This window comes from Cydia amplana, chromosome 1 (assembly GCF_948474715.1).
Source record: "Cydia amplana chromosome 1, ilCydAmpl1.1, whole genome shotgun sequence".
Lineage (NCBI taxonomy): Eukaryota > Metazoa > Arthropoda > Insecta > Lepidoptera > Tortricidae > Cydia > Cydia amplana.
Genome location: NC_086069.1, coordinates 27266331 through 27282831, shown reverse-complemented (window position 1 = coordinate 27282831; position 16501 = coordinate 27266331). Strand labels below are relative to the sequence as shown.

The 16501-nt window shown below is 43.9% G+C and overlaps 1 protein-coding gene across 1 annotated transcript in view; it reads left to right on the top strand.

Annotated features, from left to right (window-relative positions):
• The window catches only part of LOC134651775 (E3 ubiquitin-protein ligase Ufd4), a 46066-nt gene that overhangs the window by 19408 nt on the left and 10157 nt on the right, over positions 1–16501 (top strand). The window contains exons 16-34 of the mRNA XM_063506885.1: positions 1105–1320; positions 1945–2077; positions 2382–2512; positions 2789–2904; positions 3999–4128; positions 4887–5027; positions 5767–5959; positions 6365–6740; positions 7022–7321; positions 7541–7738; positions 9539–9759; positions 10513–10663; positions 11032–11170; positions 12331–12500; positions 13604–13714; positions 14337–14446; positions 14916–15051; positions 15406–15528; positions 16269–16446. Of these exons, the coding sequence (XP_063362955.1) occupies positions 1105–1320; positions 1945–2077; positions 2382–2512; positions 2789–2904; positions 3999–4128; positions 4887–5027; positions 5767–5959; positions 6365–6740; positions 7022–7321; positions 7541–7738; positions 9539–9759; positions 10513–10663; positions 11032–11170; positions 12331–12500; positions 13604–13714; positions 14337–14446; positions 14916–15051; positions 15406–15528; positions 16269–16446 (3273 nt within the window). The remainder of the gene's footprint in view (positions 1–1104; positions 1321–1944; positions 2078–2381; positions 2513–2788; positions 2905–3998; positions 4129–4886; positions 5028–5766; positions 5960–6364; positions 6741–7021; positions 7322–7540; positions 7739–9538; positions 9760–10512; positions 10664–11031; positions 11171–12330; positions 12501–13603; positions 13715–14336; positions 14447–14915; positions 15052–15405; positions 15529–16268; positions 16447–16501) is intronic.

Here is a 16501-nt window from a genome sequence, read left to right as displayed (position 1 = left end):
CACTGCAGTGAATATTCAGTTTTATCGCGACATTTTTGGTCAATTGTAGGAAATTTAGTTATAAGGCTTATTGACTTATAAGAGATTATGTTCATGGTTATGAATGTTATGCGCTGCTATGAGTTGTTGCCGTCTTTAAGGCCTGGGTCTTTGGGATACGTTGTACCTACGCTGCGAACGGCGTCACATTTTATTAGAAATTGTTACAATTTTATAAAACGTGACGTACACACGGTACACGTGTAAGTCACCAACCAGAGGCCAGTACCTATATATGTATTGTACAAGTTACTTATTTTCTTGTCATAGAACCAAATTATAACTCGTATTTTTAATTTCTTTTTCTTGTTTAGAGGATACTGAAATAAGTTACACAGATACAGAAGGTAACTTTCAAACGAATACAGAGACAAAACGCTTAACAATTTAATACCAATAATTGGAAGTAGTGTAGCGAAAAAGATCCATTCTCAAAAAATAATCATTTAAAAGTGTGTTTTCGAGATGTGCAAATTTTATTGAGAGATTTGTGTGGGTTGGATCCTTTTCCCTAAATGACGTAAAGTTTGGAAACACGCTCCATCACAGTTACTCATTCCACGCTCTGATAACTATGTATATGCTAGCAATTATAGAAATGCTACAATTCGGTCAATATATCCATAAAAATATATGCTGGCAACGTTAATGTCTCTTTAACAATAAGACCGCCTGTTGTCTATCTCTGCTTTTAATTTTATTTGCTATTTTTTGAAGGGTGCTATACATTCTGTGTAATATTAGACTTCCTGCTCGCCCGTGTCCAGTTTCCGCTATTTTAAAGCTGTGTTTGATGGATTTTTGGTCGGCTGAGTTGGTTAATTTATTGCCCAGTTATCCTAGCTGTTTTTGTGTCAATTTTCTACTAAAATGGCAGGTCGGTTTGACAAATTGGGGCGCTTGTACTGTATGTTTATTATCTGGGATATATTTTTTTTTACTGTGCAATATAGTTCTCAATATAGCATCATTAAGGTCGAATTTGTTAAAGAACATTTACGCTAGTATTGCCATTACCCCGTCATAGTCATAGACGGGTTTTAAAATACAAACATTGTTATCTAGGTGGAACAGAAGACGCGACAAGTTTGTGCAGCAACGTGGCGTACTCGTGGGGCGAGTGGTCCCTCTGCCGCGGGCGCGACGCGCTGTACGTGTGGAGCGACGCGGCCGCGCTCGAGCTCAGCACCGGCTCCAACGGCTGGTTCCGGTTCCTGCTGGACGGCAAGCTGGCCACCATGTACTCCAGCGGCAGCCCGGAGCACCAGACCGACAACACAGGTACAGTAAGCTGCAGAGTTAAGTGACCTGCCCTGCATATCAATTTGCGTCGTTAAAGATTCCAGTTCCTGCTAGACGGCAAGCTGGCCGCTTTGTATTCCAACGGCAGCCCCTAGCACCAGACTGACAACTCGAGTTCGTACGTGACAGGTCACTTATTAAATCAGATGAAAGTTCATCAGCGTCGTCATAATATCAGCCAAAAGACGACGACTGTTGGACGTAAGCCTTTCTTCAATAACGATCTTTCGTGTGCTGGCCTATTCCAACGAATCCTTGGGTGCCGTCTCCGTTCTGCCTGCGTTCTTGGTTACATGGTCGTAAGTCAAGAAACTTACCGCCCCAGCCGCCATCTGTTCTACAAGCAATGTGCCCTGACCACTACCACTTAACTCTGGCATGTGGCAACTTTTGGAAACCGGCCACTGCTAAACAAAGGCGGCCCTCCAAAAGTTTACTGTGATCATGAGTCTTATATAGATCTTTGGTCCATTGAGGCTCTTTTCACGATCCGCCTTGCCATATCGGCTAACGATTCTAGGAAAAAGTATCTGTGCCAGCGGGGTAAGCTATGGATTTTTTTACTACCTATTTACTTGTCTGATTTTAAAATGTTGTTGGCAGAAAACCGCGGCGAGTTCATAGACAAACTCCAAAGAGCCAGAGCCTCAGTGAAAAACTCTGTACCACAGCCGATATTGTCCAAGCCGTCACACACCAAACTGATACTCGGGAACTGGTCTCTGTCCTGCAAAAAGTGAGTATTATCAAGTATAGTATAGTATCCCTTATAAAGGCAGAGCCGATTTAGCGACCACATAAAAACTAAAACTAAAGGTGTTAGTGAAATGACTAAGTAACTCTAAGATGTTAAAATAATATTTATAAGAACAAATAATCTACTAAATCTACCCATCAGAATATGCAATAAGTTCATTTGCGTCATCTCGTCAGTACTTGTAATCATTAAAATTAAAATCAAAATATTCTTTTAAATTATAAAAAAAAATTGTATGTTTGCATGTGAATTACTTTTATTTATCACAATTTTGTAACTTTAGGGAAAAGGAGCTTCAAATACACAACACAGATGGTCAACAGCAAACCACATTGCTACGAGAAGATCTACCCGGGTTCATATTTGAATCCAACCGAGGGACCAAACATTCCTTCACTGCTGAAACATTTTTAGGTAAGTTTTTATTATAATATTATAAGATAGAGGTAAATATTATATTCCCAACAGGATTATGATCTTTATTTCAAAGTGATAGGTATCAATTTTGATCGGAACTTTTACGAAAAGATTTCTTAGAACATAATAACTCTTTTAAATTATGTGTGTTTTCTAGCTTCTATTTAATTCAACACAGTTTTCTTTTAAATTGTATCCTCGTATGTGTGTCTTTTAAAAGATAACATTTGTAATTACAGCTGTGTATCATGTATTAATTAGATGCTTCTTTAGGGCCGGAACTAGCAAGCGGATGGACGGACCGAAGACCCACAGTATCGAATAACGCGAACAATGCTAACCAGCGGCGCTCGCGAGTCTCTGCTAAGACTGAGGCGCTCAAGACGCAGGTACGTTACTCGGAGGGTTTTCAGAAGAACGAGGGCTCGACCACGACATCGGCAGGAGCGGCAGGTGGGAGTGTGTCGCCGCGATCGCACCTCTCGCTTCGTACAATTCGTAGTGATACTCACTCGCCGTGGGTACATTGCGCGGAGTCTTGACGAAGCATTTACCCCCCTATTGATAAGATTTTACAAGCCTCAATTATACCTCTCGCGTTGAATAATGGACCTTATGAAAATTAACTATACCTAACTAATGTTTTATCCCATTCTTACAAATACATACATAAGACGTAAAATGACAGATTAAGGAAAACGATTAATAGAAAATTGAGGCTCGTAGTTCGTTTCTGAATAACGCCATTAGACGTCAAAGTTACAATACAAAGATAATACTAAAAACGACAAAGTTTAAACATCTGAGTTACTAAGGCGTATGACGCGTTAGCGGCACACTCGCCAGATCTGGACAGTCCATTGGTGGTCTACAATTTCAATGTCATCATCATCATATCAGCCCTCTATCGCCCACTGCTGAGCATAGGCCTCTCTTCTAGTACGCCACTTCAATGCACAACAATTTCAATGTACAACATATAAATAAATAGGCTACATGACTATTTTTTTTATGGTATCAATCGATCGGGTTTGTTTTTAGGATCAAATGTCTATATGGGACCCATTGCATTAAAGTAACACAAAAGTCAGAAATTGTAGTCAAAGTCCGACAGTCGCACTTCACTCGCGAAACGCGCTATACAAAACGGCCAGAGGCCGGGACGTCATCGCCCATCTTGTAGTATGGACAAAACAAGAAAATTACGTTTTTGTCGGTGAAATATTGCGTTTATGTATATAGTTGCTATACAATATTTTTTTGGATGAAATGTAAGGAATCGAATGGTACCCTTACTTTTATCGTTATTGGAAGTTAAAAAAAACTTAAATTTTGAAACTTTCAGGTCCTGTATTTTTGTAATTTTTCAATATTTTATTTTAATATCCACATTATTGTGATAAATTGCTCGTTTGCTATCTATTTTACTAGATTTTGTTATAAAATTCCACATGTGTCATCCCTATTGTCCACATCGTCTCAGGTGGGGTCCCGCGCGCGCTCGCTGTACGCGCGGCACCTGGCGGGCGCGGCCACGCGGCAGCCGCGCGCGCCCGTGGCCCGCCTGCGCGCCGTGCTCGCGCAGCTGCAGCGCCTCGCCGCCACACCCACCAGTAAGCGACCGGCTATGCCTGACCATAGAGAAAAAAATACATAGAGTGCTCACTCCATACATCAGTTTTAGTACCAAAAAGACTTAGCATCTAGCATCGAGTAGCGGAACTATCAGTACTGCTACTTGACGATAGATGTAGCACCGACCGGAAAGTCTTATACTGTTGAGATAAGACTTTCCGGTCGGTGCTACATCTATTGTCAAGTAGCAGTACTGATAGTTCCGCTACTCGATGCTAGATGTAGACACTGAAATTAATAGTCTGAACTGATGTATGGAGTGAGCACTCTTGTCTTTATTTCTCTATGGCCTGACGGATGATTCGTAATCGTCCATTTTATACGATTGTCTATACGATTTCCGCTAACGATTAGCGAATATCCAAGAATCGATTTCATGACATCCCTACATTTTGTTATGAAAGCAGAAGCGGACGAGCGAAGCCCGCATTATACTATGCGCATAGAAAGTACCCTGTCTAGATTGGATGAGTGACTTCAGATCTTACCCGTCGATTTGTGTCATAATCGTAAATCATTTATTAGTCGGACGAGGCTGCCGTGTGTTTACTTCTGCATCTCCCATCACCAAAAACCATTTGTATTGAGAGACGGTCTCATCAAAGATTCTTGTCCAGTCTGATTCTGGCTATCCGGTATATTTTTTTAAATCTGAGTAAATGCAGCTGTTTTATTTCACAAATAAATTCAGACAGTGTGACTCGTAGGTTTTTATTAAACGATTGAATTATTTCAGAAGACTGGCAGCAGGAAATGAACGAAGCCTTAGAACAGTTAACTGAGCTACTATGCGGAGAGGAACTGTTGTCCGCCTACGAGCTGCAATCGTCCGGACTCGCGCCCGCGCTGCTGCAAGTGCTGTCACAACAACCTAATGGTGAGTGTAACATATGAGCGTTTGAATGATTGAAGCAAAGATTTTAAAGGGAATTCAGAAATTATGTACAATATCGATGTACAATTATTGATGAAATACGTAGTATTTTGGTCTAATATCGCCGGCTGAGAAGACGTTTGTGCCATATCCATTTTTGAGCAAAACGTTTTTTAATGATTTCTAAAATAACAAAAAAATATCCTATAATTGACACTTATCGGTTTTTGGAAAAACATATTTTTCAAAAATGTTGTGCCATATCCGCATTTTACTATAGGATAATTACACTCTGTTACCAGAAAATTATCACAAAAGTGTGACATATCCAAAACTTTTGTCTCATATCATACACTGTGCGATTAACATTTACTCATCTAAAACGGATATGGCAATAATAAAAGTGCTTTTATTTCATGATTATCACTATATTCACAATATTTGTATGGTACTATAAATAGTAAACGTGCCTAAATGATAAATGAGTTCAATATTTCCTAAATGTAAACCTTTTCGAGAAATTTTTTTTTTGCTTCTTTTCGCTCTCCTGTAAACCAATGTAAGTGGCGTATGGCACAAACGTATTCTCACCCAGCGATATATCTATTGTAACTAGCACATTTGTACTCGCGATGCCGATGCCGTTTAAATAATATATGGAATGGATGAGACATGCCCCAATTCAAGCCGGTCGATCTGAATCGTACATTAACAGCTGCTGACCTGCATTTCCCGTGCGCAGAACCGGCCTCCCAGTACGCGGCGCGCGAGCAGCTCGTCCGGGCCTGGGCCACGGACAGCCGCGCGGGCTGCGCGCTGGCGGCGCGGCTGGTGGGCGTGCTGGAGTCCGTGGAGCGGCTGCCCGTGCACGCGCCCGCCGGCGACGCGCCGCCACCCCCCTCCACCGCGCTGCACCACCTCACCAAGCGGATCAGGTATACACATTTTTTTTAAATGAGAGTCCATTAATTTGACGCCTTATTCTACAGGTTTGGAGCCGATATATGTGAAACGTTTCGCTTTTAACACATTTGATGATTTGAAACATTTCAATCTTTCCTGTAGTTCGGCCTTCGGCTTCGTACCGAAAGTGCAAGCGGATCATCGAGAGCCAGAATCTCTGTACCTTATACCGCCCGAGTTATACGCCGATTTAACGATGTTGTTTGTTTTTGTACATTTCCGGCACCAGGATTTAAACTACATGTTAAGTACGATCTTTTTTTTTTTTAATAATGTAGCGATTATGGGATCTTAACGTGTATTTTGATAGCACGTATGTATACTAAACTGGTGTCTATCTTGTAACTTTAAATTCACACTCGTAATTCGCCCAACAGACTACGCGTAGTCCGCGCAAGCGAAGACAGCACCGAAGACACGAGCAACAGCAACAACGCCGGCCGCAACCTCAAGGTGGAAGCTCTCACCACCGTCCGCCAGCTCGAGCGCTTCCTCGCCAAGTCCGTGGCGCGCCAGTGGTACGACATGGAGCGCGCCACCTTCAACTTCGTGCAGCGCATCAAGGCCGAGGCGCCGATCGACTTCGTGTACGACGTGAGTATACCCCGTCCCGCTCTAACCTGCAGCCCTGATCGTCTGTCAGCTCGCTTCCTCGCCAAGTCCGTGGCGCGCCAGTGGTACGACATGGAGCGCGCCACCTTCAACTTCGTGCAGCGCATCAAGGCCGAGGCGCCGATCGACTTCGTGTACGACGTGAGTATACCCCGTCCCGCTCTAACCTGCAGCCCTGACCGTCTGTCTGCTCGCTCCCTCGCCAAGTCCGTGGCGCGCCAGTGGTACGGTCAGCATCAATAAGATAGTGACGGTCAAAGTGCTTCTGAACGGGACAGGCCCTTTGCAATAGACAATACAAAATTACACGCCTTTGATACTTATAAGTTCTTCATGAAACATTTCGTAAGACCTTGACGCTCATATGTTCTAAAATAAGTAACCGTTCCTTTTGCTACTTAAAATCGTTGTTAATTCCGCAGCACGATTTCGACGAGAACGGCGTCCTGTACTTCATCGGCAGCAACGGGGGCACCGCCGAGTGGGTCAACCCGGGGGCACATGCCCTCGTCTCCGTGTGGTCTTCAGATGGCCGCCAATTACCCTACGGCCGCGCCGAAGATGCGCTGTCCCGCTCACCTGAACCGCTGAACGTGCATACGAACGATGACAGACGCGCGTTTATAGCGCTCGATCTCGGCCTGCAGATTATACCTACAGCCTATACGCTGCGACATGCGAGAGGATATGGACGCTCAGCGCTCAGGAATTGGCTCTTCCAGGTTTGCCAAATAAACAGTAGTTGTTTAGATTTTGTCCTGTCGCGGTCACCGTGTGGTCTTCTCGCAGAAAATTACCTTAAACTACCGAGTGTAAACTCGTACTCTGGGTGAAATTTTGTTAAATAAAAAATTCTACAGCTCTCCGTATGACAACTTCTTCGTTATCGTGCACTTAATTTTTAGTAAAATAGGCTGGCTTTACATTGGTTTATATTTCAGATGTCCGCGGACGGCATGTCATGGTCTACCCTACTGGCACATAGCGACGAGCAAGCACTGCAAGAACCGGGCAGCACGGCAACGTGGCGACTCCGCGCCGACGCGCCCTACCGCTACCTGCGCGTGCAGCAGAACGGCAAGAACGCTTCGGGACAATCTCACTACCTGTCGCTCTCCGGCCTCGAGATATACGGCAAGGTATGTACAATACTGACTGAGCAGAGACACGCACTAACTTTGCCTCTGCTTTCTTGCTTTAATCTGTGTTGTATCTTAGGTCGAGTTCGGTCTTGGATCGAGTTTCGTCATGCAACTGCCCCACGCAGCTACGCTCTGTTTTGGGTTACCATAAACATTAGGATCTTCTTTCATCTGCTACTCAGTACTAGACCACCATGAACTTTGTTTGTAGTACACAACTGCGTTTTGTAAACAAACTTAACGAGTACATTAAAAATGTCGTAACTCGTAACCCAAATGTTAACAACGTTAGTGTCTAGACGACAGAAAAAAGTCTGCTCTTCGTACCGGATACATACCTAATTCATCTTAAAAGGGATAGTTTTAACGAAATTAAACTCTATATGAGAGCGGTCAGTGCCCTCGTGAAATGAATTAACTGTATTGTTGGGTTAACTTTTTATGTCACGGCCGTCGCGCTTCGCTCGCTCAATGTCGGCCAAATACGTGCGTGAAATTGGTTCTCTGTTGTAACTTTTTTCTAGCTTTTATTTCTTTTTATTTTTTGCATTCGTCTGTAAGTTGTCTGTTTTGAAAACTTATTGTTTTTTAAGTCTTGCTTTTTTGTTCGAAATTAAATAAGAACTTTGTTACGTGTTTTTGTCGAATTAAGGGTACCCCACGGTTTATTATCCACCGAGCCGAGTTTATGTACAAGTGGAAGTCTCAGTCTAAAATTTAAAAACAAACTTCTGGCCTAGACACGATGATAATCGAATATCGACAAACGCAAAACGAAAAGACAAGCTGTATCGGGATGACAGATGCCACGAAAAGGCACGGGACTAGTGATGTAGTGCCGTTCCCGGGAAAACTCTCTAGGTGGGATTATTTTCGGAAGCGTTCCCGGGAAATTTCCCATATGAAGGGAAAATAGGGGAATTTAGAAATAGTGCATAGATATACTATTTTTATCAGAAATTCAGTCAACAAGCCTTTAGCCCCTTAAGATGCCTAGCTTAAACTTTTTTTCAAATCATTAAAAACTGTATCTCATCCGCCTAAGTAAATTCCCTATACTCCCGGGAATTTTCCCATTCTTCCTGGGAATTTTCCCATAGTTCCTGGGAATAATTCCCGGCAGAAATAAAATATTTTTTACAATAATACGTCTTTTATCAACAAAATCGATACAAATCATCACAGTTAAATCAGGGTCAAAATAAGTTAGGTACTAATAAAAATAGTGGAGTTCCGTAAGTTTTTTACCCAGTAACTCATACATAACAAACATACATACGAGTATCAAAGTCGGGTTCTTGTGAAATCTTTTACATTACCAAAAAAAAGTGTAGCCATTATCTTTTGCCGATCTCAATTTTTATTTTTATATTTGTATGGAGAACATTTCTAAATGGTCTGATTTCGTTAAGATTTCACATCCAGGCACATCGGGGGCTTAAAGTGAAGTCAATTTAAAAAAAAATCCAAACTGCGACTATTGTGAGCAAACCCACTTTCCAAGTTTCTTTTTTGGGAAGCCACTTTGCATTTTACGGTTTATGGCAACTTTATTTTACTAAACGCAGTGACTTGTCGATATAGCTAGCTTTAATTAAAAATTTATTTCACTTAATTTATGGTTCAATATTCTCTTGTTTTTGAATTTCCCATATTGGAATATTCCTCTTTCCGGCAAAATCCCCACGGCACATCACTACACGGGACCGTTTTCCATACATTATTTAAGTTTTCTATCTACGATTGTCATTGTGGCTACCAGGCTCGCAGATAAGATCGTGTGTGTTCGTGCGGCAGGTGGTGAGCGTGTGCGAGACGCCGCCGCGGCAGTGCGCGGGCAGCGCGGGCGGCGCGTGCGGCGGCGCGCGCTCGCGGCGCTGGTCGCGCGGCGCGCGCGGGCTGTGCGCCGGCGCCAAGGTGGCGCGCGGGCCCGACTGGAAGTGGCGCGACCAGGACGGCAGCCCGCCCGGCCAGGGCACCGTCACCTCCGACCTGCACAACGGCTGGGTGGACGTCAGGTACACCATCCACTCTACTATGCGATCCTAATTCGTGAGCTTTTTTACTAGCTTTTATTTACTTTCACCTGACCGTTGTCTGTTTGTCGGTCTGTAATCAAATTTTGCAAGTTAAATTTGACCCACTTCCCGGTTTCCGATGAAGCTGAAAATTTGCATACGTGTGTAAGTCGGGTGACAATGCAATATTATGGTACCGTAGAGCTGATCTGATGATGGAGACGGGAGGTAGTCATGGGAACTCTGTGATAAAACAACGGAACCTAATTGTGTTAGGAGTTTTTAGGATTGTCTCGATGAGTATTATTTAGATTCACCTGTCCCGTTGTCTGTAATCAAATCTTGCAAGTTAAATTTGATCCACTTCCCGGTTTCCGATTGAGCTGAAATTTTGCATATACATGTAAGTCGGGTGACAATGCAATATTATGGTACCCTCGAGCTGATCTGATGATGGAGACAGGAGGTGGCCATGGGAACTCTGAGATGAAACAACGCAACCTAATTGTGTTAGAGGTATTTAGAATTGTCTCGATGAGTATTAGTTATCTGTCGTAAGAAAAGTACAGTCAGCGATAAAAGCTTGTACCAAAAATGAAATTTTTGCCAATAACTTATTTAAAGATAAGTCCACTGATGGTCAATTAAGAGCGATTATGGTAATTTCTCTGATTTTTTTCCTGATTGCAAACAATTTTCAGATCCTGAGGTTCTCATGATAAATCAGGTCTACCATGTGTATTATTGTGGCAGGTGGGAGCACGGCGGGCGCAACTCGTACCGCATGGGCGCCGAGGGCAAGTTCGACCTGAAGGTGGTGAGCGGCGGCGCGGCCGAGGGCGCGCGCGGCGGCCGCAAGTCCCACTCCACCCCCAGCCTGCCCGACGCCACCGCGCAGGACCAGGTCAGTACTGCCCTGCATGGTGTTCCTGAAGGTGGTGAGCGGCGCGGCAGGTATACGATGTGTACACAGCTATACACACTCGTCTGATCTTTTGTGTTTTTTAGTGGTTATGGACGCTTTCCCGTCCGCTTATATACTCGTATCAGGAATCGAAATTGTACCCGATGCGCGATGCGCCACAGACGCCGACACATAGACGCGCCAGATTAACGAATCCCCGAAACCCTTCTGTCCCATCGCGACACGACAGATAAGTATGAATAAGGCTAAGTATTTCGCGCAACGGCTATTGATTTCAGAATTAGGCAACAGTGAACCTTTTTACCCGCATAGATTTTAAGGCCCTAATTTTGTTTCTCGTTCGTTAGGTGTCGGTAGCGTCAACCGAGCAGGCGTCCTCAGCGGACAACATATCGGGCGAAGAGATGGCCAGCAACATGACGCGGCCGCGCATGCACACCGCCGACCTGTCCGCCATCAACAACTCCACTCATCATATCAACACAGGTAACACTAACTTCTGTGTGTATAGGTTTAATTTAACCTCTAGCCGCCACAAATCAAAACTTGCCAAGACATATGGCTTGTCAAAACAAAGATTTAAAATATAATCGAATGAGGGTGAAGTCACATCTATCAGCATCGAATCGCATTTAGCTGGATGATTTTGGACACACTATACGCACCGCAAGTTAAAGTATGCTGTTACATGTTTTCAGCTGCTAAAGGGTGCTATCGCATGCTTTTATCTGCTAGAGTATGCTATCGCATGATTTTAACTGCCATGGCTCTAATAAAGGCAAAGATATTTTTGCACCAGCAAAATCAATTTTTCCTCGTCCATTTTTATGCGTATATTGTAATTATTGCAAGTAAACAAACTAGTGCACTTTTCTAGATGGACACGTGATAATGACGCGGTCGGCCGCCCGCACGCCTCCCCTTTTCATTTGCAGCCTTTCTCATTCGCAAGCATCCCGGCTCACGCTTAAGCAGCCGTTATCAATCGCAAGCGTTATGTCTCACGCGTAATCATCTATTCTCATTCGCAAGCATCTAGTATCACGTCTTAAACAGCCGTTCTCATGCTTTATCATGAACGAGCATTCTTCAGTATGTTAAATGGATAGCTACACTTATACGCATTCAATGCTGAAGCTGAATCAATGCGGAAGGGTGAATGAATGCGGACGAATCTTCATACAAAATTGCGTTTTTGTATTACAAAATGCGATTCGATGCTGATAGATGTGACTTCACCCTGAAAGTCCTTTTTAAATGCATCTGGGTGACTAGAGCTTAAAACCTACAGACTGATTTTAAATAAAGCTGTTCCGGATACCCCAGGAATCACTTTCCACGATTTAGTGTAACTTTTAAACATATGTAGACAGATCCAAGATTTTTAGCAAAAATCTTCTCAAATACTCAACGGGCTTAGCACATTCAATATTTGTATATAAATTACCGGCAAATCAGTTATTCCTGGTAATTTTACTCCACCCTACCTAGTACTGTGAGTCTGTGAAAACTATGCGAGACTAGGAAGATGCCGCCCTGTAAATATTTAGGTAGTTACTAACATCCGTGCTCGAAGCGCGTGGGCATATTTCGACTTGCTTATATGAAAAAACTAGTTGACGATCGTGAAGACCTTTCGTTGGTAGATCTGGCGACGATAGTGGAGTCTCTAACGCTCGGCGCGGAGGGGAACAACTGCATCGCCGAGCTGAGCGGCAACTCGTTCGCCAACATGGAGATGGGACCCACCAGCATCACGGACATCACCAAGCCGTATCCGGCTAAGGAGCCGCTTCCGGAGGCGAATTCGCAAGAGGTTTGTTAACTTTGAATAGAAAAAAAATGTATTGACACTGTGACTTCTCATTTCGTTCGGTTTTCAAACAAACAAAATGAACTCTATTTCATAAATAAAAATGTTTCGGATTTTTTTCTTGGTCCTTATAGGTTAGAGTCGGACCAAAAAAAGTCTGCAGCGGATTTGATAGCCCACGCAGTGCAAGTGTCATTTATACGTCATAATTTCATAGAAGTTTGACATTTAAAATAACACTTGCACTGCGTGGGCTATCAAATCCGCTGCAGACTATTCTTGATCTGACTCTGTCTGTATTCGTCCATTGACATTGTTCTTGGGGAGTTGCTAGTTGGTGACAAGTGACAAAACTTAGTGGGTACATCTTTCTTTGCTTCATGTGAAGACAATCAGCGGTAGATTCGATTTAAGCCTTTCCTGGAATGATTCCAAAAATTATTTCAAAGCCATAGGGTTCAATATTGCGTAATTTCTGACACCCGTATGCCCGTTAAGGATCAATGTAAGCAAGTTGTCATGAATAGGACCGTTGCTCCCGTGGATCGAATAATAACGCTGGCGCGCCGCTACCAAACGCGTTCCTGGCAATACCGGCGGCACTCCTGAGGCAACTTCATGCGATGCGACCTCCTGGCCTGTACATACAGGTCCTTGTCCTATTTACTCTTGTACCTAGGACTAATTCTAATCGTGTAGTTTGTTGGAACATATATACATTATGACATTATATTCTGGAGCGTACTTTTGTTTTCCATCAAAATTCATTGTTATAGTGAGGTTGCGTAGACTTTGCTTTCCTACAAAAAAATCTAGACGCCGTTAGTTTTTTGATTAGAATGATTTTAGCGACATAATGTTTCCAGTCTCTGAAGTAATAAGCAAATAGTTTTATAAACTTAAGATGTACGAACAGAAGTAAAAGTTAATAGTCGAATTGGTAGTAGGGGTAGCATCGACGTAGTACGACTACTGTATGTGTATGGTTCGAATCGAATACAGTAATAATTTTAAATTATTGTATCGTTTCTTCATAATTCGTAGACTATGTAATTTCATTTCAAGAAATCCAACAACATTTGTGAAATATTTTTCTCGGTTTATAGTGCGAAGACAACGAAAGCGGAGAGGGCCAATATGACGACCACAACAAAAATGACGGGCAGGGCAGCGGCTCGGGCACGATGAGTGCCAGCGAACCGGATCTCACACAACAAGTATACATCTTTACTATCTACATTTATTGTCTACTGCATATTCTGAAAGCTGTATAATGCGTGAACATGTTTGCACAATGCACAATGTTTACGATTCTAAGGCATGATGCCTCCCGGTAAGCAAATTGTTGCCTGTGCTGGAAGACACCAGAGAACAGAGCGACTCAGGAAGGCTTCTGCAAATATTACAATTCGAATATCCGCTATTTCCCTCTCTAGCGTTCTTGCTTAAAAGTAATGTAGAAGAGTCCAGTCAATAAGATCCCGGCATTTATTTATCTAGTGAGTCCCTTGAACCAAAGCAACCTTAAAACTGTGTGGTTAGGGGCCACTTGCACCACTCACTAACCCGGGGTAACCGGTTAAACCGGAGTTACCATGGTTACCAGTACAATTAGACACTGGTAACGGTTTAACCGGTTAGCCCCGGGTTGTTGTGACGGTGCTCTCGGCGCTAAGGGCCACCCCACATCTAGCGTCTTTCGAGCGTCGGCGTCTACAACTCTATGGCCGAACGTCTACGCAACGTCGACGCAACGTCATTTTCCATAGCGCTGACCAGACGCCGACGCTCGAAAGACGCTAGATGTGGGGTGGCCCTAAGTGTCGTCGTGTGGTGCAGGGCGCGGCGCGGCTGCTGGAGTCTCTGGGCGTGGGCCGCGGCGGCGCCGGGCGCGGCAACAACCCGCAGCGGGCCGCGCGCACCAACCACTCCACCAGCCTGTTCCCGAGGTATGCCCGAATCACTTACTGTAGGATAAATTGACTACTAGTCAAATCAGTTTCTTTTTTCGAACTGTATAAACGATTTTGCTACTTTCACATGTCGCGCGAGTGACTTAAAACAAGTGAGTCTAAACCGTAAAATTATTCAATGTTAGCATGTCTCACAACAGTTTAAATTCGATTTTGCTACTATGGAATTTATATAAAACACTAGCATGTGACGTCACAATCAAATTACCTAGTCTTTATAGTTTTATACGGTTTTAAAATAAAAATTGTGTCTAAAAATAACTGCTGTCTACGTTTCTCTATTAATATTCTAGTGCTTTATTTCATACATGGTGTAAAATAGTTTATTTTAAATATAGTCAAATACCCTATACTAACTTACTGCAGAATACACTATCGGGATCCATTTCGACAAAAAAATAATACATTATCATCAAAACTTTCTAAATTGTATGTAATGTTATAGCTTGGTGCGACTCGCGTTGTCGAGCAACTTCCCCGGCGGGCTGCTGTCTGCAGCGCAGAGCTACCCTTCGCTCGCACCCAACGCGCAAAACGCTCTCACCCTCTCCCTCACGTCTACTTCCAGCGAGAGCGAGCAGGTAAGCATCAATTATCGAACTATGCTATATACTTGGCCATTTGCCACTTGCCATATGCTATGAACTTGGGGTCACGCGGGCAACGTGGTTGACAGCCTTATGCTGCTACGTCTTAAGTCAAAGTAATCTGTGCAGCGAGTACTCAGTTTAAAACATTCAAACGAGCTCATTCCCACTTCTTAGATACGTGGCACACCAAGAATAAGCGGGTATCTAGCTCGTTTCTTCCCAGAACGTGCAACAAGTGGAATGAGTTACCTCCTGCGTTCTGAGGTATTTCTTAAAGATGATTTAATGATGGTTAGAAATGGCATTGTTGAAAAGGCAAGGCTAACTCAGCACTTGTATCCGCAGGTGTCCCTTGAGGACTTCCTGGAATCATGCCGCGCGCCCGCCCTGCTGGCCGAGCTGGAGGATGACGACGACGGCGACGACGCGCTCGACAGCGACAAGGAGAACGAGCCCGCCTACCAGGAGGTACTGCTACTACTACTGCTTACTTGGCTGACACAATGACCCAAAATGAGTCTTGGGCTCCAACACAAGAGCACGCCACTTTGCTCGGTCCAGAGCGGTATCACACCAGCTTTCGCCGACGCCGAGCTCACGAAGATCTGCCTCCACTCTGTTCCGCCCAACGATATTTACCAGGAGGTACTTTTTTTTGGCCCGGAAAATAGACTCGGGCCGAGTCGCTCCACGCTGTAGTCGGCTTCGGATAAAAATAAAAACCAGCACATACATGGTTTTACAAGATAAGATCATGAGTATTAAATCCATGAACATGTTTGAGGAATTTTATGAAAGTAAAGCTGGCAATCCAGCGGGGAAACGCCAAGCGTCCTGGGGACGATGCCCCAGGCAACTTTAGGTTTTAAATGTTATATGTCATATGTATCTTGTAAACTTATTCTCTTAAGTAAAATCATAAATCATTTATTTTTCGTGATAAACTAGTTAAACATACAAAAGTAAAGGTTAGAAATTCATAATTACATATTGTTTACCACGAAATGGGCTCGCCTCAGCGTAATGCTAACCCGAGAGTCGGCGCTGATCTTCCGGCGAGTCCATTTATTGTGGGCCACGATCGCAGCTGTACGGCACGGCCTCCTAAAACTGAGCGCATCCACTTGCGGTGGCTGCCAGCGCCATCTGGCCTACGGGTGTGACAGATACTGACAAAGTAAAGCTTAAACATGACTATATCTGTACAGGTGTCCCGTAACCTGCTGTCCTTAATGGAAGAGGAGGCGTTGGAAGCGGTTCGGGGAGGGTTAGGGCAGCGCGCTCGACGTCCTTGGGACGACGAGTTCGTGCTGAAGCGGCAGTTCTCCGCGCTCATACCCGCCTTCGACCCGCGCCCCGGCCGCACCAACCTCAACCAGACCGTCGGTGAGTATTGTCATTGATGGGGGAGCGTCGCAGGCTGTCCGCGAAGGCAAACATG